Source organism: Vigna unguiculata, chromosome 7 (genome assembly GCF_004118075.2).
Source record: "Vigna unguiculata cultivar IT97K-499-35 chromosome 7, ASM411807v1, whole genome shotgun sequence".
Lineage (NCBI taxonomy): Eukaryota > Viridiplantae > Streptophyta > Magnoliopsida > Fabales > Fabaceae > Vigna > Vigna unguiculata.
In genome coordinates, this window is record NC_040285.1 from 27,898,695 (window position 1) to 27,925,704 (window position 27,010).

The 27,010-nt window shown below is 56.3% G+C and overlaps 3 protein-coding genes across 3 annotated transcripts; all 3 read right to left on the reverse strand.

Annotated features, from left to right (window-relative positions):
- Window positions 1–12,947: 12,947 nt before the first annotated feature.
- On the reverse strand, window positions 12,948–13,307 carry LOC114191355 (glutamyl endopeptidase-like). The gene has a single exon (XM_028080525.1). The coding sequence runs from the start codon at window positions 13,305–13,307 to the stop codon at window positions 12,948–12,950; it is 360 nt and encodes a 119-aa protein (XP_027936326.1).
- Window positions 13,308–15,977: 2,670 nt separating this feature from the next.
- LOC114191356 (acidic repeat-containing protein-like) lies at window positions 15,978–16,886 on the reverse strand. The gene is made up of 3 exons (XM_028080526.1): window positions 16,806–16,886; window positions 16,203–16,414; window positions 15,978–16,095 (listed from the first exon to the last, which is right to left on the reverse strand). Exons 1-3 carry the CDS (start codon window positions 16,884–16,886, stop codon window positions 15,978–15,980), a joined length of 411 nt encoding a protein of 136 aa, XP_027936327.1.
- A 7,594-nt stretch (window positions 16,887–24,480) lies between these two features.
- LOC114191357 (sporozoite surface protein 2-like) lies at window positions 24,481–26,053 on the reverse strand. The gene is made up of 4 exons (XM_028080527.1): window positions 25,973–26,053; window positions 25,415–25,592; window positions 25,133–25,289; window positions 24,481–24,745 (listed from the first exon to the last, which is right to left on the reverse strand). The coding sequence occupies exons 1-4, from the start codon at window positions 26,051–26,053 to the stop codon at window positions 24,481–24,483; spliced, it is 681 nt and encodes a 226-aa protein (XP_027936328.1).
- Window positions 26,054–27,010: the final 957 nt, after the last annotated feature.

Below are 27,010 nucleotides of genomic sequence, written 5' to 3' on the forward strand. Positions count from 1 at the left end.
GGCCTCTCTGGGTCGTCGGGACCGAGTTTTATGGGTCTATTAAGCGGATTCTATGAGGAGAAGTTACGCCTTTAGGAGTGGATTCTTGAAACCCTAATCGTGCGGGACACGACGACCAGAACGGGCCCGACGACCTCGATAGACCCAATGACCCGAACGCTCCCGACGACCTGAACGCTCCTGACGACCAGAATGGTCGCGACGACACGTACGAGACTGACGACCCAATGGACACGACGACTTGGACGGGCCTGACATACGCGATGGGCCATACAACCTGTACAGGCTAAACTACACCGACGTTCCCGATGATTTGGACGAGCCATACGACCCGTTGGGCTCATTTGGGTCACCGGGCTCGTTTGAGTCGTTTGGTCTGTTCGGGTCGTCATGCCCATCTGGGTCGTTGTGCCCGTTAGGGTCATCATGCCGGTCCAGATAATTGGGCGTTTTCCAGATGGTCTAATCCGTTTAAGTCGACGAGCCCGTCAGGGTCATCGAATGTGTCCATGTTGTCGGGCACGTCTAGGTCGTTGGGCTAAGTGGGTTGTCGGGTCCATCTAGGTCATCAAGTTCGTCGGGCTTGTCCAGGTCGTCGGGACCGACCGGGTCATTGGGCCCGTTCGAGTCGTCGAGACCATCTAGGTCGTTGGGCCTATCTGTATCATTAGGCATGTTAGGTTTGTCATGCAGGTCCGGGTTCTTCGGTGCATTTGGGTCGTCTTGCTTGTTCGATTCGTTGGGCTTGACCGACCCGACGACTCGGAACGACCCGACGACCCAGAAGGGTTTGAAGACTTGCATGAGACCGTCAACCTGGATGGGCCGGTGGACCTCAACGTCCCAAACGGTCTCGTCGACACTGATGAGCCTGACAACCCGGATCAGCCCGAAGACCGGACAAGGCACGACGACAAGAACATGCCTGACGACCTCGATAAGCCTGACAATTAGGATAGGCCCGACGACCCATACGCTCTCGATGACCCTGATGCTCCCACGACGAGGACAGTCACGACAACACGGACAAGCTTGACGACCGGAATGGACACGATGACTTGGACCAGGGCGACGACACAGACGGGCGTTGTGACCCGTACTGGCCAAACTACACCGACGTGTCTGGCATTTTAGACGGGCCTGTCCAAGTTGTCATGCCCGTTCGTGCCGTCGGGCTCCAACTGGTCATCGAGACCGTTAGGGTTGTTTTGTCCGTTCAGATAGTCTTGCCCGTCCGTGTTGTTGGGCGCATCTGGATGAGCTGGCTCGTCCGAGTCGCAGGGTCTGTCAAAGTCGTTGAGGCCGTTCGGGTCGTCGTGCTTGTCCCGATAGTCATGCACGTCTAAATCTTTGGGCCTTTCTGGATGGTCTGTTCTGTCAAAGTCGGGTGACCCGTAAGGGTTGTCATGCCTCTCTGGGTCGTCGGGCTGTCTAGGTTGTCATGTCCGTCCGTGTTATTGGGCGCGTATGATTTGTTAGGACCGTCCGGGTCTTCGGGACCGGGTTTTATGGGTATATTAATAGGATTCTATGATGAGAAGTTACGCCTTTAGGAGTGGATTTTTGAAACCCTAATCGGGCGGGGCACGACGACCAGAACGGGCCCGACAACCTAGATAAACCCGACGACCCGAATGCTCCCGACGACCCGGATGCTCCTAACGACCAAAACGGTCACAACGACACGGACGAGCCTGACGACCCAATGGACACGACGACTTGGACGGGCCTGACATACGCGAGGGGCCCTACGACCTGTACAGGCTAAACTATACCGACATTCCCGACGATTTGGACGAGCCATACGACCCGTAAGGCTCATCTGGGTCACCGGGCTCGTTTGAGTCATTTGGTCCGTTCGTGTCGTCTTGCCCATCGAGGTCGACATGCCCGTTAGGGTCGTCGTGCCGGTCCGGATAATCGGGCCTTTGCAGATGGTCTAATCCATCTAATTCGACGAGCCCGTCAGGGTCATCAGGCGTGTCCATGTCGTTAGGGTTATTGTGCTCGTCCGGAAAGTCTTGTCGGTCTGTATCGTTGGGCTCATCCTGGTCACCAGGGTCGTCTGAGTGGTCTGGTACGTTTGGTTCATTTGGTCCGTTCGGGTCGTCCTGCCCATTTGGGTCGTCATGTTCGTTAGTGTCATCATGTCGGTTCGTGTAATCGGGCCTGTCCAGATGGTCTAATCCGTCCAAGTCGGCGAGCACCTCAAGGTAGTCGCGAATGTCCACGTCGTCGGGCCTATCTAGGTCGTCGGGCCATATGGGTTGTTGGGTCCATTTGGGTCGTCTGGTTCGTCTTAGGGTCATCCAGGTCGTCGGGACCGATCGGGTCATTGGCTCGTTTGAGTCGTCGAGACCATCTGGGTCGTTGGGCCTATCTGTATCATCAAGCATGTTAGGTTTGTCGGGTAGGTCCAGCTTGTTCGGCGTATTTGGGTCGTCTAGCTTGTTTGGTTTGTGGGGTTGTCCGGCCCGACAACGCAGAATGACCTGACGTCCTAGAAGGGCCTGACAACCTGCATGAGATCATCAACTTGGATGGGCAGCTGAACCTAAATGATCCAGATGGGCCCCTCGACATTGATGAGCCTGACAACGCAGAACAACTCAAAGATTGGACAAGTTCCGACGACAAGAATGTGCCTGACAACCTGGATAGGCTCGATGACCGGGACAGGCCCAACGATCCACGCTCTCCTAGTGACCCGGACGCTTCCGATGACGAGGACAGTCACGACGACACGGATGAGTCTGACGACCCGAATGGACACGACGACTTGGACCAGCGCGACGACCCAGACATCTCTAGTCGTCAGGCCTCTCTGGGTCGTCAGGCCTCTCTAGGTCGTCGGGCCGTCTAGGTTATCATGTCCGTCCTGGTCGTCGGGCTCATCTCGCTTGTCAGAACCGTCTGGGTCGTCGAGACCGGGTTTTATGGATGTATTAAGAGGATTCTATGAGGAGAAGTTACGCTTTAGGAGATGATTCTTAAAACCCTAATCTTACGCAGCACGATAACTTGAACGGGCCAGACAACCGCGACGGACCTTACGACTCGTATGGGCTCAACTACCCCAACGTTCTTGACGATTTGGACGAGCCCGCTCAAGTTGTCAGGCTTGTTCGGGTCGTTAGGCCCCTATTGATCATTGGGCCCCTTAGGGTTGTTTTGCTCGTCCGAAAAGTCTTGTCCGTCCATATCGTCGTGCTGATCCGAGTCGTCGGGCTCGTCTGATTGGTCTGGTTCGTTTCGGACATTTGGTCTGTTCCTGTTATCCTGCCCATCTGGGTTGTCATGCGAGTCCGGATAATCAGCCTGTCCGGATGGTCTAATCCTCCTAGTCGGCCTGCCCATCAGGGTCGTCGGGCGTGTCCATGTCGTCGCGCCTGTCTAGGTCGTCGGGCCATGTGGGTTGTCGTGTCCATCTGGGTCGAGTGGTTCGTTTGGCTCATCCAGGTCATCGGGACCGACCGGGTCATTGGGTCGTTCGAGTCGTCGGAACCATCTGGATCGTTGGGACTATTTGTATCATCAGGCAAGTTAGGTTTGTCAAGCAGGTCCAGGTTGTTTGGTTCATGGGGCTTGTCCGGCCCGACAACACAGAACGGCCCGACGTCCCAGAAGGGTCTGACAACCTGCATGAGACCGTAAACCTGGACGGGCCAGTGAACCTTAACGACCCAAATGGGCCCGTCGACACTGATGAGCATGACAACGTAGAACAGCTCGAAGACTGGATAGGATCCGACGACAAGAACGTGCCCGATAACCTGGTTATGCTCGACGACCAGGACAGGCCCGACGATCCAGGCTCTCCCGGTGACCCGAATGCTTCCGATGACGAGTACAGTCGCGACGACACAGACGAGCCTGACGACCCGAATGGACACGATGACTTGGACCAGGGCGACGACCCAGACGGGCGTTACAACCCGAGGACTAGAACGACCCAGACGGTCTCGTCGACACTAACAAGCTTGACAACCCGGATCAGCCCGAAGACCAGACAAGGCACAAGGGCAAGAACGTGCCTGACGACCTCGATAGGCCTGACAACCGGGATAGGCCCGATGACCCATACGCTCCCGATGACCCGGATGCTTTCACAATGAGGAGCATCACGACGACACGGACGAGCCAGACGACCCGAAAGGACACGATGACTTGGACCAGGGCAACGACCTCGACGAACGTTACGACTTGTACGGGCCAAACTACCCCAACGTGTCTGGCACTTTAGATGGGCCTGTCCAAGTTGTCATGCCTGTTCGTGTCGTCGGGCTCCTACTGGTCATCGAGCCCGTTAGGGTTGTTTTGTCCGTTCAGATAGTCTTGCCCATCCGTGTCGTTGGGCGCATCTGGGTCAATTAGCTCGTTCAAGTCGCCGGTCTGTCAGAGTCGTCGAGGCTGTCTGGGTCGTCGTGCCCGTCCCGGTAGTCATGCCCGTCTGGATCTTCGGGCTTGTCTGGATGGTCTGTTCCGTCAAAGTCAGCTGGCCCTTAAGGGTTGTCAGGCCTCTCTGGGTTGTCGGGCAGTCTAGATTGTCATGTCCGTCCGGGTCGTCGGGCGTGTCTATTTGTTAGGCCTGTCAGGGTCGTCGGGACCGTGTTTTTTGAATGTATTAATAGGATTCAGTGAGGACAAGTTAAGCCTTTCGGAGTGGATTCTTGAAAGCTTAATCGGGCAGGGCACGATGAATAGAACGGGCCCGACGACCTAGATAGACCCGACGACTCGAACGCTCCTGATGACCAGGATTGTCGCGACGACTTGGTCCAGGCTGGCGACCAAAACAGACACTTAAACTTAGACGGGCCCGACGTTTCCAACGATTAGGACGGGCCTGCCCAAGTTGTCAGGCCCGTTCGGGTCGTTATGCCCCTACTTATCATTTGGGTCGTTAGGGTTATTGTGCCCGTCCGGAAAGTCTTGTTCGTCTGTATCGTCGGGCTCATCCTGGTCACCTGGATAGACCCGACGACCCGAATGCTCCTGATGACCAGGACTGTCGCGACGACTTGGTCGAGGCTGACGACCAAAACGGACACTTCAACTTAGACTGTCCCGACGTTTCCAACGATTAGGACGGGCCTGCCCAAGTTGTCAGGCCCGTTCGGGTCGTTATGCCCCTACTTATCATTTGGGTCGTTAGGGTTATTGTGCCCGTCCGGAAAGTCTTGTTCGTCTGTATCGTCGGGCTCATCCTGGTCACCAGGGTCGTCTTAGTGGTCTGGTACGTTTGGTTCATTTGATCCGTTTGGGTCGTCCTGCCCATTTTGGTCGTCGTGTTCGTTAGGGTCGTTATGTCGGTCCTTGTAATCGGGCCTGTCCAGATGGTGTAATTCGTCCAAGTCGGCAAGCACCTCAAGGTCGTCGCGCATGTCCACGTCGTCGGACCTGTCTAGATCGTCGGGCCATGTGGGTTGTTGGGTCCATTTAGGTCATCTGGTTCGTCGGGCTCATCCAGGTCGTCGGGACCGACCGGGTCATTGGCTCGTTCGAGTCGTCGGGACCATCTGGGTCATTGGGCCTATCTATATCATCAGGCATGTTAGGTTTGTCGGGTAAGTCCAGGTTGTTTGGCGTATTTGGGTCGTCTAGCTTGTGGGGTTCGTGGGGCTTGTCCGGCCCGACAACACAGAACGACCCGACGTCCAAGAAGGGCCTGACAACCTGTATGAGACCGTCAACTTGGACGGGCCAGTGAACCTAAACGATCCAGATGGGCCCCTCGACACTGATGACAATCACGACGACACGGACGAGCCTGACGACGCGAATGGACACGACGACTTGGACCAGCGCGACGACCCAGGCATCTCTACATCGTTAGGCCTCTCTGGGTCATCAGGCCTCTCTAGGTCGTCGGGCCGTCTAGGTTATCATGTTCGTCCAGGTCGTCGGCCTCGTCTCGTTTGTCAGAAATGTTTGGGTCGTCGAGACCGGGTTTTATGGATGTATTAAGAGGATTCTATGAGGAGAAGTTACGCCTTTAGCAGTGGATTCTTAAAACCCTAATCTTACGCGGCACAATAACAAGAATGGGCCCGACAACTGCGACGGGCCTTACGACTCGTATGGGCTCAACTACCCCGACGTTTTTGACGATTTGGACGAGCCCGTTTAAGTTGTCAGGTTTGTTCGGGTCGTTAGACCTCTATTGGTCATTGGTCCCCTTAGGGTTGTTTTGCTCGGCCGAAAAGTCTTGTTTGTCCGTATCGTCGTGCTGATCCGGGTCACCGGGCTCGTTTGATTGGTCTGGTCTGTTTCGGACGTTAGGTCTATTCGTGTTATCCTGCCCATCTGGGTTGTCATGCCAGTCTGGATGGTCTAATCCGTCCTAGTCGGCCTGCCCATCAGGGTCATCGGGCGTGTCCATGTCGTCGGGCCTGTCTAGGTCGTCGGGCCATGTGGGTTGTCGGGTCCATTTGGGTCGTCTAGTTCATCGGGCTCAACTAGGTCGTCGGGACCGACCGGGTCATTGGGTCGTTCGAGTCGTCGGGACCATCTGCATCGTTGGGCCTATTTGTATCATCAGGCAAGTTAGGTTTGTCAGGCAGGTCCAGGTTATTCGGTTCGTAGGGCTTGTCTGGCCCGACGATACAAAACGGCCAGACGTCCCAGAAGGGCCTGAAATCCTGCATGAGACCGTCAACCTGGACGGGTCGGTGAACCTAAACGACCCAGATGGGCCCGTCGATACTGACGAGCATGACAACGCAGAACAGCTCGAAGACTGGAAAGGATCCGACGACAAGAACGTGCCCGACAACCTGGTTATGCTCGACGACCGGGAAGGCCCGACGATCCAGGCTCTCCCGGTGACCCGAACGCTTCCGATGACGAGGACAGTCGCGACGACACAGACGAGCCTGACGACCCGAATGGACATGACGACTTGGACCAGCACGACGACCTAGGCAGGCTTCACAACCCGTACAGGCCAAACTACCCCGACGTGCCCGACGGTTTGGACGGGATTGTCCAAAATATCATGCCCGTTCGGGTTGTCAGTCTCCTATTTGTCATAGAGCCTGTTAAGGTTTTTTTTCCCTTCGGTTAGACTTGCCCGTACTTGTCGTTGGGCACATCCAGGTCATCGTGCCCGTCCAGGAGGTCATGCCCGTCCGGATCTTTGGGCCTGTCTGGATGGTTTGGTCCGTCAAAGTCTGCTGGCCCGTAAGGGTCATCAGGCCTCTCTAGGTCGTCAGGCCACTCTGGGTCTTCGGGCCGTCTAGGTTGTCATGTCCGTCCGGGTCGTCGGACCTGTCTGGTTTGTTAGGACTGTATGGGTCGTCGGGACCGGGTTTTATGGATTTATTAAGAGGATTCTATAAGGAGAAGTTACGACCTTAGGAGTGGATGCTTGAATCCCTTATCAGGCACGACACGACAACCAGAACGGGCCCGACGATCGCGATGGGCCTTACGACTCATATTGGCTAAACTACCCAGACGTTCTTGACGATTTGGATGGGCCCGCCCAAGTTGTCATGCCTGTTCGGGTCGTTAGGCCCTTATTGGTCATTGGGCCCCTTAGGGTTGTTATGCCCGTCCAAAAAGTTTTGTTCGTCCGTATCGTCAGGCTCATCCGGGTCACCAAGCTCGTCTCCGTGGTCTGGTCTGTTTCGGACATTTGGTCTGTATGTGTCATCCTGCCCATCTAGGTCATCGTGCCTGTCAGGGTTGTCATGCTGGTCTGGATAATCAGGCTGTCCGGATGGTCTAATCCGTCCAAGTCGACGAGCCCGTCAGAGTCGTCGGACGTGTCGATGTCGTCGGGCCTGTCTAGGTCGTGAGGCCATGTGGGTTGTTGGCTCCATTTGGATCGTCTGGTTCGTCGGGTCATCCAGGTCCTCGGGACCGACCAGATCGTCGGGCCCGTTCGGGTCGTCGGGACCATTTGGGTCGTTAGGCCTATCTTTATCGTCAGGTATGTTAGGTTTGTCATGCCCGTTCGGGTCATCGGGCAGGTCCTGTTTGTTTGGCTTATTTGGGTCGTCTTGCTTGTCCGATTGTTTGGGATTGTTCGACCTGACGACCCGGAACGACCCGACGACCCAAAAGGGCCTAAGGACCTACATGGGACTGTCAACTTGGACAGGCCAGTGGACTTGAACGACCCAGGCGGTCTCGTCGACATTAACGAGTCTGACAACTCGAATAAGCCCGAAGACCAGACAAGGCACGACGGCAAGAACGTGCCTGACATACGGGACAGGCTTGACGACCCGTACGCTCCCGATGACCCGGATGCTCCTACGACGAGGACAGTCGTGACGTCAAGGACGAGCTGACGACCCGAATGGACACGATGACTTGGACCACGGCGACGACCCAGACGGGCGTTACGACCCGTACGGGCCAAACTACCCCGACGTAGCTGGCACTTTAGACGGGCCTGTCCAAGTTGTCATGCTCGTTCGTGTCGTCAGGCTCTTACTGGTCATCGAGCTCTTACTGGTCATCGAGCCCGTTAGGGTTGTTTTGTCCGTTCAAATAGTCTTACCTGTCCGTGTCGTCGGGCGCATCCGGGTTAATTGGCTCGTCCGAGTCGCCGGGTCTGTCCAAGTCTTCGAGCCTGCCTAGGTCGTCGTGCCCGTTCCGGTAGTCATGCCCGTCTGGATCTTCGGGCCTATCTAGATGGTGTATTCTGTCAAAGTCGGTTGACCCGTAAGGGTTGTCAGGCCTCTCTAGGTCGTTGGGCTGTCTAGGTTGTCATGTCCGTTCGGGTCATCGAGCGAGTCTGATTTGTCAGGACCGTCTAGGTCGTCAGAACTGGGTTTTATGGGTGTATTAAGAGGATTCTATGAGGAGAAGTTACGCCTTTAGGAGTGGATTCTTGAAACCCTAATCGGGCGAGGCACGACGACCAGAACGTGCTCGATGACCTCGATAGACCTGACGACCCGAACGCTCCCGACGACCTGAATGCTCCTGACGACCAGAACGGTCGCACCGACACGGACGAGCCTGACGACTCAATAGACACGACGACTTGGACGGGCCTTACATACGCGATGGGCCATACGACCGATACGAGCTAAACTACGCCGATGTTCCTAACGATTTGGACGGGATCATCCGGGTCATTGGGCCTGTTAGGGTTTTCATGCCTAAGTTTCCTTTATTTGCATGCTTTATGAAGCTTCAGAATAGGTCCTGCATTTTGGGGCTTTCGTGGTGTGGGTCTAGAGTTTTTGGGGACAAGGTATGTTATTTTTGGTTATTATGTGGCTGTGGGAGTTTTTGTGTGGATGAAGTGTATGTCCCTGACGTACTGGTCTGACGATCTAGACGGGCTCATCGACCTGGACGAGCTGGTGGGCCCGAACGACACAGACGGGTCCGTTGACACTGACGAGCTTGAAAACCCGGATCGACCTGAAGATCGGACAGGGCCCGACAACCAGAACGGGCCCGACGACCCGGACAGGCTTGACGACTCGGACGCTCCCGACGATCCAGACGTTCCCAATGACCCAAACGTTCCCGAAGACCAGGACGATCACGACGACACGGATGAGCTAGACTACGCGGACGGGCCAAACGACCCGAATGGACATGATGACTTGGACGGGCTCGACGACCCAGACAGGCCTTACGACTCGTACGGGCAAAACTACCCTGACGTTCCCGACGGTTTGGACGAGCCTGTCCACGTTGTCACGCCCGTTCGGGTCGTCGGGCCCCTACTGGTCATCGGGCCCATCCGGGTCAACGGGCTCGTCCGAATTGTCGGGTCTGTCCAAGTCATCGAGCCTGTCCTGGTCATCGTGCTCGTCCGCGTCGTCGTGTTCATCCAGGTCGTCATGCTCGTTCAGATCTTTGGGCCTGTCCGGATGGTCTAGTGTGTCCAAGTCGACGGGCCGTCAGGGTCGTCAAGCTCGTCCATGTCGTCGAGCCTGTTTGGGTCGTCGGGCCATCTGGATTGTCAGGTTCGTCTGGGTTGTCGGGCCCGTTTGGGTCATCCGGACCGGGTCGTCCAGATCGACTGAGTCGTCCAGATCGACCGGGTCGTCAGGCTCGTTTGGGTCGTCGGGACCATTTGGGACGTTGGGCTCGTCTGTATCGTCGGGCATGTTAGGATCGTTGTGCCCGTCAGGCTCGTTCGGATCGTCGTGCTTGTCGGGGTCGTCGAGCAGGTCAAGGAGCATGTTTTTTAAGTTATGTAAAAAGCAATGCGTCCACCCTTTCACTTATAGGTGTATTAAGAGTATTCTATGAGGAGAAGTTACGCCTTTAGGAGCGGATTCTTGAAACCCTAAACCCTAAATCATAAACTAGACAACTCTATCCTCAATAGAGGTGACTCGAAGATCGAGCAAGGCATGACGACCAAAACAGGCCCAACGACCTGGATAGACTCGACGACCCAGACGCTCCCGATGACCCGGACGCTCCTGACGACCAGGGCGGTCGCGACGACGCGGACGCTCTTGACGACCAAGACGGTTGCGACGACATGGACGATGCTGACGACCCAAATGGACACGCCGACTTGGATAGGCGCGACGACCGCGATGGGTCTTACGACCCGTACGGCTAAACTACCCCGACGTGCCCAATGATTTGGACGAGCCTGTCCAAGTTGTCAGGCTCATTCAGGTCGTCGGGTCTGTTAGAGTTGTTGTGTCCGTCCGGAAAGTCTTGTTCGTTGTATCGTCGGGCTCAACTGGGTCATCCGACTCGTTTGAGTCGTCTGGTCCGTTCGAGTCGTCGAGCCCATCTGTGTCCTCCTGCCCATCTGGGTCGTCGTGCCCGTCAGGGTCGTCATGCTGGTCCGGATAATCGGGCTTGTCCAATGGTCTAATCCGTCCAAGTCACGGTCGTGGGCCTATCCATGTAGTCAGCCATATGGGTTGTCGAGTCTGTCTGGGTCGTCTGGTTCGTCGGGCCCGTTTGGGTCGTCGGGACCGACCGGGTCGTCGGGTAGTTCAAGTCATCAGTAGGTCCGGGCTGTTCGGCGTATTTAGGTTGTCTTGCTTGTTCGGTTCATTGGGCTTGCCCGACCTGACGACCCAAAACGACCTGACGATCTACATGGGACCGTCAACCTGAACTGGTCGGTGGACCTGAACGACCCAACGGGCCTGTCGACACTAACGAGCCTGACAACCCGGATCAGCCCGAAGACCGAACAGGGCCTGACGACAAGAACGTGTCCGACGATATGGATAGGCTGACGACCAGTAAGGCCCGATGACCCAGACGTTGCCGATAACCCGGACGCTCCCGACGATGAGGACAGTAGTGACGACACGAACTAGCTTGACGACCCGAATGGACACGACAATTGGACTAGCGCGACGACCCAAACGAGTTTTTCGACCTGTACGGCCCAAACTACCCTAACGTGCCAGACGGTTTGGAAGAGCCTGTCCAAGTTGTCAGGCCAGTTTGGGTCGTCAGGCCCCAACTGGTCATCAGACCCGTTAGGGTTGTGTTGCCTTTCCAGAAAGTCTTGTTCGTCTGTATCGTCAGGCTCAACCGGGTCACCAGGCTCGTTTGAGTCGTCTGGTTTGCTTGAGTCGTCCTGCCCATATGGGTCGTCGTGCCCGTCATTGGTCGTCATGTCGGTCCATATCATCGTGCTTGTCTGTATGGTATAATCCGTTCAAGTCTGCTAGCCCGTCAGGGTCGTCGGGCTTGTCCATGTCGTCGGGCCATATGGGTTGTCGGGTCCGTTTGGGTCGTCTGGTTTGTCGGGCCCATCTGCGTCATCGGGACCTCAGGTTGTCTGGCCCGTTCTAGTCGTCGGGAACATTTGGGTCGTTGCGCCTGTATGTATCATCAGGCATGTTAGGGTCGTCAGGCAGGTTCGGGCTGTTCGGCGTATTTGGGTCGTCTTGCTTGTTCGATTCGTTGGGCTTGTCCGGCCCGACCCGGAACGACCTAACGACCCAGAAGGGTCTGACGACCTGCATGAGACCGTCAAGCTGGATGGGCCGGTGGACCTTAATGACCTAGATGGGCCCGTCGACACTGATGAGCCTGATAATGCAGAACAGCTCGAAGACCGGACAGGGCCCGACGATAAGAACGTGCCCGACGACCTGGATAGGCCCGATGACCGGGACGATTTGATGATTCAGGCGCTCCCGATGACCCAGACGCTTCCGATGACGAGGATAGTCGCGATGACACGGACGAGCCTGACGACCTGAATGAACATGATGACTTGGACCAGCGCGACGACCCTGGCGGGCGTCCCAACACGTACAGGACAAACCACCACGACGTGCCCGACGGTTTGGACGGGCCTGTCCAAGTTGTCATGCCCGTTCGGGTCATCAGGCTCTTATTAGTCATTGAGCCCGTTAGGGTTGTTTTGTCCATTCGGTTAGTCTTGCCCGTCTGTGTCGTCGGGCACATCGAGGTCATCGAGCTCGTCCGAGTTGCCTAGCCCGTCTGGGTCGTCGTGCCCGTCCAGGTTGTCATGCTTGTCCGGATCTTTAGGCCTGTCTGGATGGTCTGGTCCGTTAAAGTCGGCTGGCCCGTAAGGGTCTTCGGGCCTCTCTGGGTCGTCGGGCCGTTTAGGTTGTCATGTCCGTCCGGGTTGTCGAGCCCGTCTCGTTTGTCAGACCCGTTCTGGTAGTCGGGACCGAGTTTTATGGATTTATTAAGAGGATTCTATGAGGAGAAGTTACGCCTTTAGGAGTGGATTCTTCAAACCCTAATCGGGCGGGTAACGAAGACTAGAACGGGCCCGACGACCCGGATAGACCAGACGACCAATAAGCTATCGACGACCCAGACGCTCTTGCTAACCAGGACTGTCGTGACGACATGGACGAGCCTAACGACCCAAATGGACACGACGACTTGGACGGGCCAGACGATCGGGATGGGCCTTACGACTCGTACGGGCTAAACTACCCCGACGTTCCTGACGATTAGGAGGGGCTTGCCATGTTGTCAGGCACGTTCGAGTCATTAGGCACCTACTGGTCAATGGGCCCGTTTGGGTTGTTGTGCCCGTCTGGAAAGTATAGTCCGTACGTATTGTCGGGCTCATCCGGGTCACCAAGCTCGTCTAAGTGGTCTGGTCCATTTGGTTCGTTTGGTCCGTTTGGGTCATCCTGCCCATATGGGTCGTCGTGCCCGTTAGGGTCGTCATGCTGGTCCGGATAATCGGGCCTGTCCGGATGGTTTAATCCGTCCAAGTCAGTGAGCCCGTCAGGGTCGTCGGGCCTGTCTAGGTCATCAGGCCAAGTGGGTTGTCGGGTCCATCTGAGCGTCTGGTTTGTCGGGCTCGTCCAGGTCATCGGGACCATCCGGGTCCTTGGGCTCATTCGAGTCATCGGGACCATCTAGGTCGTTGGGCCTATCTGTATCGTTAGGCATGTTAGGTTTGTAAGGCCCGTTCGGGTCGTCGGACAAGTCCGGGTTGTTTGGCTTATTTGGGTCGTCTTGCTTGTCCGATTGTTTGGGATTGTTCGGCCTGACGACCCGGAACAACCCGACGACCCAAACCTGTTTGGGATTGTTCGGCCTGAGGACCTGCATGGGACCGTAAACCTGGACGGGCCGGTGGACCTGAACGACCCCGGCGATCTCGTCGACACTTACGAGCCTGACAACCCAGATCAGCCCGAAGACCAGACAAGGCCCGACGACAAGAACGTGCCCGACGACCTCGATAGGCCTAACAATCGGGACAAGCCCAATGACCCACACGCTCCCGATGACCCGGATGCTCCCACGACAAAGATAGTCGCGAAAACATGGACGAGGCCGACGACCTGGATAGACTAGACGACCAGAACGCTCCTGACAACCCAGACGCTCCTGATGACCAGGACTGTCACGACGACATGGACAATGCTGACGACCCAAATGGACACGACAACTTGGACGGGCGCGACGACTGCGATGGGCCTTACGACTCGTACTGGCTAAACTACCCTGACGTTCCCAATGATTAGGACGGGCCTGCCCAAGCTGTCAGGCCCGTTCGGGTCGTTATGCCCCTACTTGTCATTGGGCCCGTTAGGGTTATTGTGCCCGTCCAGAAAGTCTTGTCCGTCCGTATCGTCGTGCTCATCCTGGTCACCAGGCTCATCTGAGTGGTCTGGTATGTTTGGTTCATTTGGTTCGTTCGGGTCGTTCTGCACATCTGGGTCGTCGTGCCCGTTATGTTCGTCATGCCGGTCTGGATAATCGGGCCTGTCCAGATGATCTAATCCGTCCAAGTCGACGAGCCCCTCAGGGTCATCGCGCATGTCCACGTCGTCGGGCCTGTCTAGGTCGTCGGGCCCTGTGGGTTGTTGGGTCCATCTGGTTCATCGGGCTCATCTAGGTTGTCGGGACCGACCGGGTCATTGGGTCGTTCGAGTCGTCAGGAGAGTCGCGACGACACGGACGAGCCTGACGACCCGAATAGACACGATGACTTGGACCAGGGCGACGACCCAAACGGGCATTACGACCCGTTCTGGCCAAACTACCCCGACGTGTCTAGCGTTTTAGACGGGTCTGTCCAAGTTGTCATGCATGTTCGTGTCTTCGGGCTCCTACTGGTCATCGAGCCCGTTAGGGTTGTTTTGTTCGTTCAGATAGTCTTGCCCGTCCTTGTCGTTGGGCGCATCCGAGTAAGCTGGCTCATCCGAGTCACAGGGTCTGTCCAAGTCGTCGAGGTCGTTCGGGTGGTCGTGCCTGTCCCGGTAGTCATGCACATATGCATCTTTGGGCCTGTTTGGATGGTCTGTTCTGTCAAAGTCAGGTGACCCGTAAGGGTTATCAGGCCTCTTTGGGTCATCGGGCTGTCTAGCTTGTCATGTCCGTCTGGGTCATCAGGCGCGTCTGATTTGTCAGGACCGTCCGGATCGTTGGGACCGGGTTTTATGGGTGTATTAAGAGGATTCTATGAGGAGAAGTTATGCCTTTAGGAGTGGATTTTTGACACCCTAATCGGGCGGGGCACGAGGACTAGAACGGGCCCGAGGACCTCGATAGACCCGAACGCTCCCGACGACCCGGATGCTCTTGACGACCAGAACGGTCGCGACGACACGGACGAGCCTAACGACCCAATGGACACGATGACTTCGACGGGCCTGACATACGCGATGGGCCATACAACCCATACGGGCTAAACTACACCGACGTTCCCGACGATTTAGACGGGCCATACGACCCATTGGGCTCATCTGGGTCATCGGGCTCGTTTGAGTCGTTTGGTCCGTTCGGGTCGTCTTGCCCATATGGGTCGTCGAGCCCGTTAGGGTCGTCATGCCGGTCTGGATAATCAGGCCTTTCCAGATGGTCTAATCCGTCCAAGTCGGCGAGCCCGTCAGGGTCATCGGGTGTGTCCATGTCGTCGGGCCTGTCTAGGTCGTCGGGCAAAGTGGGTTGTCAGGTCCATCTGGTTCGTCAAGTTCGTGGGGCACGTCCAGGTCGTCGGGACCGACCGGGTCATTGGGCCCGTTTGAGTTGTCGGGACCATCTCGGTCGTTGGGCTTATCTGTATCATCAGGCATGTTAGGTTTATCGGGCAGGTCTGGGTTGTTCGGCGTATTTGGGTCGTCTTGCTTGTTTGATTCGTTGGGCTTGATCGACCCGACGACCCGGAACGACCCTGAAGGGTCTGACGACCTGCATGAGACTGTCAACCTGGACAGGACGGTGGACCTTAATGACCCAGATGGGCCCGTCGACACTGATGAGCCTGACAATGCAAAACAGCTTGAAGATCGGACGACTGGGTCGAGCTTGACTACCCAGGCGCTCCCGGTGACCTAGACGCTTCCAATGACGAGGACTGTCGCGACGACAGGGATGAGCCTGACGACCCGAATTGACACGATGACTTGGGCCAGCGCGACGACCCAGGCGAGCGTCACAACACGTACAGGACAAACTACCACGACGTGCCCGACATTTTGGACGGGCCTGTCCAAGTTTTCATGCCCGTTCGGGCCGTCAGGCTCCTATTACTCATCGAGCCCGTTAGGGTTGTTTTGTCCGTTAGGTTAGTCTTGCCCGTCCGTGTCGTCGGGCACATCGAGGTCATCGGGCTCATCCGAGTCGTCATGTCTGTCCGAGTCGCCTAGCCCGTTTGGGTCATCGTGCCCGTCCGGGTCGTCATGCCTGTTCGGATCTTTGGGACTGTCTGGATGGTCTGGTCCGTTAAAGTCGGGTGGCCCGTAAGGGTCTTCAGGCCTCTCTAGGTCGTCGGGTCGTCTAAGTAGTCTTGCCCGTCCGTGTCATTGGGCGCATCCGAGTCAGCTGGCTCGTCCGAGTCACAGGGTCTATCCAAGTCGTCGAGGTCGTTCGGGTGGTCGTGCCCGTCCCGGTAGTCATGCACGTCTACATCTTTGGGCCTGTCTGGATGGTCTGTTCCGTCAAAGTCGGGTGACCCGTAAGGGTTATCAGGCCTTCTGGGTCGTCGGGACCGAGTTTTATGCGTCTATTAAGCGGATTCTATGAGGAGAAGTTACGCCTTTAGGAGTGGATTCTTGAAACCCTAATCGGGCGGGACACGACGACCAGAACGGGCCCGACGACCTCGATAGACCCAACGACCTGAACGCTCCCGATGACCCGAACGCTCCTGACGACCAGAATGGTCGCGACGACACGTACGAGACTGACGACCCAATGGACACGACGACTTGGACGGGCCTGACATACGCGATGGGCCATACACCTGTACAGGCTAAACTACACGACGTTCCGATGATTTGGACGAGCCATACGACCCGTTGGGCTCATCTGGGTCACCGGGCTCGTTTGAGTCGTTTGGTCTATTCGGGTCGTCTTGCCCATCTGGGTCGTCGTGCCCGTTAGGGTCATCATGCCGGTCCAGATAATTGGGCGTTTCCCAGATGGTCTAATCTGTTTAAGTCGACGAGCCCGTCAGGGTCATCGAATGTGTCCATGTTGTCGGGCACGTCTAGGTCGTTGGGCTAAGTGGGTTGTCGGGTCCATCTAGGTCGTCAGGTTCGTCGGGCTTGTCCAGGTCGTCGGGACCGACCGGGTCATTGGGCCCGTTCGAGTTGTCGGGACCATCTAGGTCGTTGGGCTATCTGTATCATTAGGCATGTTAGGTTTGTCGTGCAGGTCCGGGTTTCTTCGGTGCATTTGGGTCGTCTTGCTTGTTCGATTCGTTGGGCTTGACCGACCCGACGACTCGGAACGACCCGACGACCCAGAAGGGTTTGAAGACTGCATGAGATCGTCAACCTGGACGGGCCGGTGGACCTCAACGTCCCAAACGGTCTCGGTCGACACTGACGAGCCTGACAACCCGGATCAGCCCGAAGACCGGACAAGGCACGACGACAAGAACATGCCTGACGACCTCGATAAGCCTGACAACTAGGATAGCCCGACGACCCATACGCTCTCGATGAGCCTGATGCTCCCACGACGAGGACAGTCACGACAACACGGACAAGCTTGACGACCCGAATGGACACGATGACTTGGACCAGGGCGACGACACAGACGGGCGTTGTGACCCGTACTGGCCAAACTACACCGACATGTCTGGCATTTTAGATGGGCCTGTCCAAGTTGTCATGCCCGTTCGTGTCGTCGGGCTAAGTGGGTTGTCGGGTCCATCTAGGTCGTCAGGTTCGTCGGGCTTGTCCAGGTCGTCGGCCTACCGACGGGTCATTGGGCCCGTTCGAGTCGTCGGGACCATCTAGGTCGTTGGGCCTATCTGTATCATTAGGCATGTTAGGTTTGTGATGCAGGTCTGGGTTCTTCGGTGCATTTGGGTCGTCTTGCTTGTTCGATTCGTTGGGCTTGACTGACCCGACGACTCGGACGACCCGACGACCCAAAGTAGGATTATGCTCTAGATAAGGGGGTTGTTATCCTATTTGGGACCTGAATAGTACATAGTCCTCCAACCTTGAGCCTAGATCATGTTAGGATTCGAGAGGTTGCCTTTTAACCGTTGAAAAACTGCTATAACTTCCCAAGACCATCATTAGTCCTCACCTATCCTGTCACATGTACGCTAATGATGATCCTTAAGTTGAAGTGTGTAAGGCCTGGATTATCTCGCTTTTTGCAGGCATTTCAAAAACACTTCACCTTACTTGTCCCTTCTCTTTTCCCCCTTTCATTGCATTTGCACTCCCTGATGTTCTTATTGCATTTTTTCCTTCGAGTGTCCTTCATTTTCCAGGTATGTTACTTTCCTTTGTCTTAGGTATGTTACTTTTCATTTGTCTTGGATGCTACTTTGCTTTGTCTTAGGTATGTTACTTTCATTTGTCTTGGATGCTCTTGCTTGACTTGTATTGTGGTTCATGCCTAAGTTTCCTTTATTTGCATGCTTTATGAAGCTTCGGAATAGGTCCTGCATTTTGGGGCTTCCGTGGTGTGGGTCTAGAGTTTTTGGGGACAAGGTATGTTATTTTTGGTTATTATGTGGCTGTGGGAGTTTTTGTGTGGATGAAGTGTATGTCCTTGATGTACTGGTCTGACGATCTGGACGGGCTCATCGACCTGGACGAGCTGGTGGGCCCGAACGACACAGACGGGTCCGTTGACACTGACGAGCTTGAAACCCGGATCGACCTGAAGATCGGACAGGGCCCGACAACCAGAACGGGCCCGACGACCTAGACAGGCCTGACGACCCGAACGCTCCCGACGATCCAGACGTTCCCAATGACCCGAACGTTTCCGAAGACCAAGACGATCGCGACGACACGGATGAGCCAGACGACACGGACGGGCCTGACGACCCGAATGGACATGATGACTTGGACGGGCTCGACGACCCAGACAGGCCTTACGACTCGTACGGGCAAAACTACCCTGACGTTCCCGACGGTTTGGACGAACCTGTCCACGTTGTCACGCCCATTCGGGTCGTCAGGCCCTACTGGTCATCGGGCCCATCCGGGTCAACGGGCTCGTCCGAATTGTCGGGTCTGTCCAAGTCATCGAGCCTGTCCTGGTCATCGTGCTCGTCCACGTCGTCGTGTTCATCCAGGTCGTCATGCTCGTCCAGATCTTTGGGCCTGTCCGGATGGTCTGGTGTGTCCAAGTCGACGGGCCGTCAGGGTCGTCAGGCTCGTCCATGTCGTCGAGCCTGTCTGGGTCGTCAGGGCATTTGGATTGTCAGGTTCGTCTGGGTTGTCGGGCCCGTTTGGGTTGTCCGGACCGGGTCGTCCAGATCGACCGAGTCGTCCAGATCGACCGGGTCGTCAGGCTCGTTTGGGTCGTCGGGACCATTTGGGACGTTGGGCTCGTCTGTATCGTCGGGCATGTTAGGATCGTTGTGCCCGTCAGGCTCGTTCGGGTCGTCGTGCTTGTCGGGGTCGTGGAGCAGGTCAAGGAGCATGTTTTTTAGGTTATGTAAAAAGCAATGCGTCCACCCTTTCACTTATAGGTGTATTAAGAGTATTCTATGAGGAGAAGTTACGCCTTTAGGAGCGGATTCTTGAAACCCTAAACCCTAAATCATAAACTATAAACCATAAACCCTAAACCCTAAACACGCTCACAACCCTACATTGTTAGAGGGGTTTCCTCTATACTGAACCCAAGTTCCCATCTTGTAGAGCCCTTGCGAGATGGATGACGTAGATCCCACTCAGCAAAAGGACTGCCTCATGTTTGAGAAATTGAGAGTTGTTTTTTTAGCAAAGGGACCCCAACTTTCAACATAATGCTCATGGTCGAGCTTATTATCTTCCAGCTTCACATGTCGAGAGGTTAGAAACTTGTGACAACTCTATCCTCAATAGAGGTGACTCGAAGATCGAGCAAGGCATGACGACCAAAACAGGCCCAACAACCTGGATAGACTCGACGACCCAGACGCTCCCGACGACCCGGACGCTCCTGATGACCAGGGCGGTCGCGACGACGCGGACGCTCTTGACGACCAAGACGGTTGCGACGACATGGACGATGCTGACGACCCAAATGGACACGACGACTTGGATAGGCGCGACGACCGCGATGGGTCTTACGACCCGTACGGGCTAAACTACCCCGACGTGCCCAATGATTTGGACGAGCCTGTCCAAGTTGTCAGGCTCATTCAGGTCGTCGGGTCTGTTAGAGTTGTTGTGTCCGTCCGGAAAGTCTTGTTCGTTTGTATCGTCGGGCTCAACTGGGTCATCCGACTCGTTTGAGTCATGTAGTCCGTTCGAGTCGTCGAGCCCATCTGTGTCCTCCTGCCCATCTGGGTCGTCGTGCCCGTCAGGGTCGTCATGCTGGTCTGGATAATCGGGCTTGTCCAGATGGTCTAATCCATCCAAGTCACGGTCGTCGGGCCTATCCATGTAGTCAGGCCATATGGGTTGTCGAGTCTGTCTGGTTCGTCGGGCCCGTTTGGGTCGTCGGGACCGACCGGGTCGTCGGGTAGTTCAAGTCATCAGGTAGGTCCGGGCTGTTCGGCGTATTTAGGTTGTCTTGCTTGTTCGGTTCATTGGGCTTGCCCGACCTGACGACCCAAAACGACCTGACGACCTACATGGGACCGTCAACCTGAACTGGTCGGTGGACCTGAACGACCCAGACGGGCCTGTCGACACTAACGAGCCTGACAACCCGGATAAGCCCGAAGACCGAACAGGGTCTGACGACAAGAACGTGCCCGACGATATGGATAGGCCTGACGACCAGGTAAGGCCCGATGACCCAGACGCTGCCGATTACCAGGACGCTCCCGACGATGAGGACAGTAGTGACGACACGAACTAGCTTGAGGACCCGAATGGACACGACAATTTGGACTAGCGCGACGACCCAAACGAGTTTTTCGACTTGTACGGCCCAAACTACCCTAACGTGCCGGACGGTTTGGAAGAGCCTGTCCAAGTTGTCAGGCCAGTTTGGGTCGTCAGGCCCCAACTGGTCATCAGACCTGTTAGGGTTGTGTTGCCTTTCCAGAAAGTCTTGTTCGTCTGTATCGTCAGGCTCAACCGGGTCACCAGGCTCGTTTGAGTAGTCTGGTTTGCTTGAGTCGTCCTGCCCATATGGGTCGTCGTGCCCGTCATTGGTCGTCATGTCGGTCCATATCATCGTGCTTGTCTGTATGGTATAATCCGTTCAAGTCTGCTAGCCCGTCAGGGTCGTCGGGCTTGTCCATGTCGTCGGGCCATATGGGTTGTCGGGTCATCAGGCTCTTATTAGTCATTGAGCCCGTTAGGGTTGTTTTGTCCATTCGGTTAGTCTTGCCCGTCTGTGTCGTCGGGCACATCGAGGTCATCGAGCTCGTCCGAGTTGCCTAGCCCGTCTGGATCGTCGTGCCGGTCCAGGTTGTCATGCCTGTCCAGATCTTTGGGCCTGTCTGGATGGTCTGGTCCGTTAAAGTCGGCTGGCCCGTAAGGGTCTTCGGGCCTCTCTGGGTCGTCGAGCCGTTTAGGTTGTCATGTTCGTTCGGGTTGTCGGGCCCGTCTCGTTTGTCACACCCGTTCTGGTAGTCGGGACCGAGTTTTATGGATTTATTAAGAGGATTCTATGAGGAGAAGTTACGCCTTTAGGAGTGGATTCTTGAAACCCTAATCGGGCGGGTAACGAAGACTAGAACGGGCCCGACGACCCGGATAGACCAGATGACCAATACGCTATCGACGACCCAGACGCTCTTGCTAACCAGGACTGTCGTGACGACATGGACGAGCCTAACGACCCAAATGGACACGACGACTTGGACGGGCCAGACGATCGGGATGGGCCTTACGACTCGTACGGGCTAAACTACCCCGACGTTCCTAACGATTATGAGGGGCTTGCCCAAGTTGTCAGGCACGTTCGAGTCATTAGGCACCTACTGGTCAATGGGCCTGTTAGGGTTGTTGTGCCCGTCCGGAAAGTCTAGTTCGTACGTATTGTCGGGCTCATCCGGGTCACCAAGCTCGTCTAAGTGGTCTGGTCCATTTGGTTCGTTTGGTCCGTTTGGGTCATCCTGCCCATATGGGTCGTCGTGCCCGTTAGGGTCGTCATGCTGGTCCAGATAATCGGGCCTGTCCGGATGGTTTAATCCGTCCAAGTCAGTGAGCCCGTCAGGGTCGTCGGGCCTGTCTAGGTCATCAGGCCAAGTGGGTTGTCGGGTCCATCTGAGCGTCTGGTTTGTCGGGCTCGTCCAGGTCATCGGGACCATCTGGGTCATTGGGCTCGTTCGAGTCATCAGGACCATGTAGGTCGTTGGGCCTATCTGTATCGTTAGGCATGTTAGGTTTGTAAGGCCCATTCGGGTCGTCGGACATGTCCGGGTTGTTTGGCTTATTTGGGTTGTCTTGCTTGTCTGATTGTTTGGGATTGTTCGGCCTGACGACCCGGAACAACCCGACGACCCAAACCTGTATGGGATTGTTCGGCCTGAGGACCTGCATGGGACCGTAAACCTGGACGGGCCGGTGGACCTGAACGACCCAGGCGGTCTCGTCTACACTTACGAGCCTGAGACCCCAGATCAGCCCGAAGACCAGACAAGGCCCGACGACAAGAACGTGCCCGACGACCTCGATAGGCCTGACAACCGGGACAAGCCCAATGACCCACACGCTCCCGATGACCCGGATGCTCCACGACGAAGATAGTCGCGAACACATGGACGAGGCCGACGACCTGGATAGACTAGACGACCAGAACGCTCCTGACAACCCAGACGCTCCTGATGACCAGGACTGTCACGACGACATGGACAATGCTAACGACCCAAATGGACACGACAACTTGGACGGGCGCGACGACTGCGATGGGCCTTACGACTCGTACTGGCTAAACTACCCTGACGTTCCCAATGATTAGGACGGGCCTGCCCAAGCTGTCAGGCCCGTTCGGGTCGTTATGCCCCTACTTGTCATTGGGCCCGTTAGGGTTATTGTGCCCGTCCAGAAAGTCTTGTCCGTCCGTATCGTCGTGCTCATCCTGGTCACCAGGCTCATCTGAGTGGTCTGGTACGTTTGGTTCATTTGGTTCGTTCGGGTCGTTCTGCACATCTGGGTCGTCGTGCCCGTTAGGTTCGTCGTGCCGGTCTGGATAATCAGGCCTGTCCAGATGATCTAATCCGTCCAAGTCGACGAGCCCCTCAAGGTCATCGCGCATGTCCACGTCGTCGGGCCTGTCCAGGTCGTCGGGCCCTGTGGGTTGTTGGGTCCATCTGGTTCATCGGGCTCATCTAGGTTGCCGGGACCGACCGGGTCATTGGGTCGTTCGAGTCGTCAGGACCATCAGGGTCGTTGGGCCTATCTGTATCATCAGGCATGTTAGGTTTGTCGGGCAGGTCCAGGTTGTTCGGTTCGTGGGGCTTGTCCGACTCGACGACACGAAACGACTCGACGTCCCAGAAGGGCCTGACAACCTGCATGAGACCGTCAACCAGGACGAGCCGGTGAACCTGAACGACCCAGATGGGCCCGTCGACACTGATGAGCCTGGCAACGCAGAAAAGCTCGAAGATTGGACAGGTTTTGACGACAAGAACGTGCCCGACAACTTGGATAGGCTCGACGACCAGGACAGGCCCGACGATCAAGGCTCTCCCGTTGACCCGGACGCTTCCGACGACACGGACGAGCCTGAAGACCCGAATGGACACGATGACTTGGACCAGCGCGACGACCCAGGCGGGCGTCACAACCTGTACAGACCAAACTACCTCGACGTTACCGACGGTTTGGAATTGCCTGCCTAAGTTGTCAGGCTCGTTCGGATCGTTAGGGCCCTATTGGTCATTGGGCCCCTTAGGGTTGTTGTGCCCGTCCAAAAAGTCTTGTCCGTCCGTATCGTCGGGCTCATCCGGGTCACCGGGATCGTCTGAGTGGTTTGGTCCGTTTTGGACGTTTGGTCTGTTCGTGTCATCCTGCCCATTTGGGTCATCGTGCCTGTCAGGGTCGTCATGCCGGTCCTGATAATTAGGCTGTTCGGATGGTCTAATTCGTCCAAGTCGGCGAGCCCGTTAGGGTCGTCGGGCGTGTCCATGTCGGCGGACCTATCTAGGTCGTCGGGCCATGTGGGTTGTCGGGTCCATCTAGGTCGTCTGGTTAGTCTAGCTCGTCCAGGTCACTGGGACCGACCGGGTCGTCGGCCCCGTTCGAGTCGTCGGGAACATCTAAGTCGTTAGGCCTATTTGTATCGTCAGGTATGTTAGGTTTGTCAGGCCTGTTCGGACATCCCGACGACCCGAACGCTCCCGACAACCCGGATGCTCTTGATGACTAGAACGGTCGCGACGACACGGACGAGCCTGACGACCCAATGGACACGATGACTTCGACGGGCCTGACATACGCGATGGGCCATACAACCCGTACGGGCTAAACTACACTGACGTTCCCGACGATTTAGACGGGCCATACGACCCATTGGGCTCATCTGGGTCATCGGGCTCGTTTGAGTCGTTTGGTCCGTTCGGGTCGTCTTGCCCATATGGGTCGTCGAGCCCGTTAGGGTCGTCATGCCGGTCTGGATAATCAGGCCTTTCCAGATGGTCTAATCTGTCCAAGTCGGCGAGCCCGTCAGGGTCATCGGGTGTGTCCATGTCGTCGGGCCTGTCTAGGTCGTCGGGCTAAGTGGGTTGTCAGGTCCATCTGGTTCGTCAAGTTCGTCGGGCACGTCCAGGTCGTCGGGACCGACCAGGTCATTGGGCCCGTTTGAGTGGTCGGGACCATCTCGGTCGTTGGGCTTATCTGTATCATCAGGCATGTTAGGTTTATCGGGCAGGTCTGGGTTGTTCGGCGTATTTGGGTCATCTTGCTTGTTTGATTCGTTGGGCTTGATCGACCCGACGACCCGGAACGACCCTGAAGGGTCTGACGACCTGCATGAGACTGTCAACCTGGACAGGACGGTGGACCTTAATGACCCAGATGGGCCCGTCGACACTGATGAGCCTGACAATGCAAAACAGCTTGAAGATCGGACGACTGGGTCGAGCTTGACTACCCAGGCGCTCCCGGTGACCTATACGCTTCCAATGACGAGGACTGTCGCGACGACAGGGATGAGCCTGACGACCCGAATTGACACGACGACTTGGACCAGCGCGACAACCCAAGCGAGCGTCACAACACGTACAGGACAAACTACCACGACGTGCCCGACAGTTTGGACGGGCCTGTCCAAGTTTTCATGCCCGTTCGGGTCGTCAAGCTCCTATTACTCATCGAGCCCGTTAGGGTTGTTTTGTCCGTTCGGTTAGTCTTGCCCGTCCGTGTTGTCGGGCACATCGAGGTCATCGGGCACATCGAGGTCGTCGGGCTCATCCGAGTCGTCATGTCTGTCCGAGTCGCCTAGCCCGTTTGGGTCATCGTGCCCGTCCGGGTCATCATGCCTGTTCGGATCTTTGGGTCTGTCTGGATGGTCTGGTCCGTTAAAGTCGGGTGGCCCGTAAGGGTCTTCAGGCCTCTCTAGGTCGTCGGGTCGTCTAAGTAGTCTTGCCCGTCCGTGTTGTTGGGCGCATCCAAGTAAGATGGCTCGTCCGAGTCACAGGGTCTATCCAAGTCGTCGAGGCCGTTCGGGTGGTCGTGCCCGTCCCGGTAGTCATGCACGTCTGCATCTTTGGGCCTGTCTGGATGGTCTGTTCCATCAAAGTCGGGTGACCCGTAAGGGTTATCAGGCCTCTCTGGGTCGTCGGGACCGAGTTTTATGGGTCTATTAAGCAGATTCTATGAGGAGAAGTTACGCCTTTAGGAGTGAATTCTTGAAACCCTAATCGGGCGGGACACGACGACCAGAACGGGCCCGACGACCTCGATAGACCCAACAACCCGAACGCTCCCGACGACCCAAACGCTCTTGAGGTCCAGAATGGTCGCGACGACACGTACGAGACTGACGACCCAATGGACACGACGACTTGGACGGGCCTGACATACGCGATGGGCCATACAACCCGTACAGGCTAAACTACACCGACATTCCCGATGATTTGGATGAGCAATACGACCCGTTGGGCTCATCTGGGTCACCGGGCTCGTTTGAGTCGTTTGGTCTGTTCGGGTCGTCTTGCCCATCTGGGTCGTCGTGCCCGTTAGGGTCATCATGCCGGTCCAGATAATTGGGCGTTTTCCAGATGGTCTAATCCGTTTAAGTCGACGAGCCCGTCAGGGTCATCGAATGTGTCCATGTTGTCGGGCACGTCTAGGTCGTTGGGCTAAGTGGGTTGTCGGGTCCATCTAGGTCGTCAGGTTCGTCGGGCTTGTCCAGGTCGTCGGGACCGACCGGGTCATTGGGCCCGTTCGAGTCGTCGGGACCATCTAGGTCGTTGGGCCTATCTGTATCATTAGGCATGTTAGGTTTGTCATGCAGGTCCAGGTTCTTCGGTGCATTTGGGTCGTCTTGCTTGTTCGATTCGTTGGGCTTGACCGACCCGACGACTCGGAACGACCCGACGACCCAGAAGGGTTTGAGGACCTGCATGAAACCGTCAACCTGGACGGGCCGGTGGACCTCAACGTCCCAAACGGTCTCGTCGACACTGACGAGCCTGACAACCTGGATCAGCCCGAAGACCGGACAAGGCACGACGACAAGAACATGCCTGACGACCTCGATAAGCCTGACAACTAGGATAGGCCCGACGACCCATATGCTCTCGATGAGCCTGATGCTCCCACGACGAGGACAGTCACGACAACACGGACAAGCTTGACGACCCGAATGGACACGATGACTTGGACCAGGGCGACGACACAGACGGGCGTTGTGACCCGTACTGGCCAAACTACACCGACGTGTCTGGCATTTTAGACGGGCCTGTCCAAGTTGTCATGGCCATTCGTGTCGTCGGGCTCCAACTGGTCATCGAGACATTTAGGGTTGTTTTGTCCGTTCAGATAGTCTTGCCCGTCCGTGTTGTTCGGCGCATCTGGATGAGCTGGCTCGTCCGAGTCGCAGGGTCTGTCAAAGTCGTTGAGGCCGTTCGGGTCGTCGTGCTTGTCCCGATAGTCATGCACGTCTAAATCTTTGGGCCTTTCTGGATGGTCTGTTCCGTCAAAGTCGGGTGACCCGTAAGGGTTGTCATGCCTCTCTAGGTCGTCGGGCTGTCTAGGTTGTCATGTCCGTCCGGGTCATCGGGCGCGTA

Coding starts and splice junctions, on each gene's coding strand:
- LOC114191357 (XM_028080527.1), bottom strand. CDS start 26,053: ATGGACACATTCGATGACCCTGACGGGCTCGTCGACTTAAACGGATTA. Junction 25,593..25,972: donor ACGCCCAATTATCTGGACCG/GCATGATGACCC, acceptor TTCTCCTCATAG/AATCTGCTTAATAGACCCAT. Junction 25,290..25,414: donor CGACGACTTGGATAGACCCT/GTGACTCGGACG, acceptor TTAACGGACCAG/ACCATCCAGACAGACCCAAA.
- LOC114191356 (XM_028080526.1), bottom strand. CDS start 16,886: ATGGACACATTCGATGACCCTGACGGGCTCGTCGACTTAAACAGATTA. Junction 16,415..16,805: donor ACGCCCAATTATCTGGACCG/GCATGATGACCC, acceptor TCCGCTTAATAG/ACGCATAAAACTCGGTCCCG. Junction 16,096..16,202: donor GCGCCCAATGACACGGACGG/GCAAGACTACTT, acceptor AGATCCGAACAG/GCATGACGACCCGGACGGGC.
- LOC114191355 (XM_028080525.1), bottom strand. CDS start 13,307: ATGACTCGAATGAGCCCAAGGACCCGGATGGTCCCGATGACCTGGACG.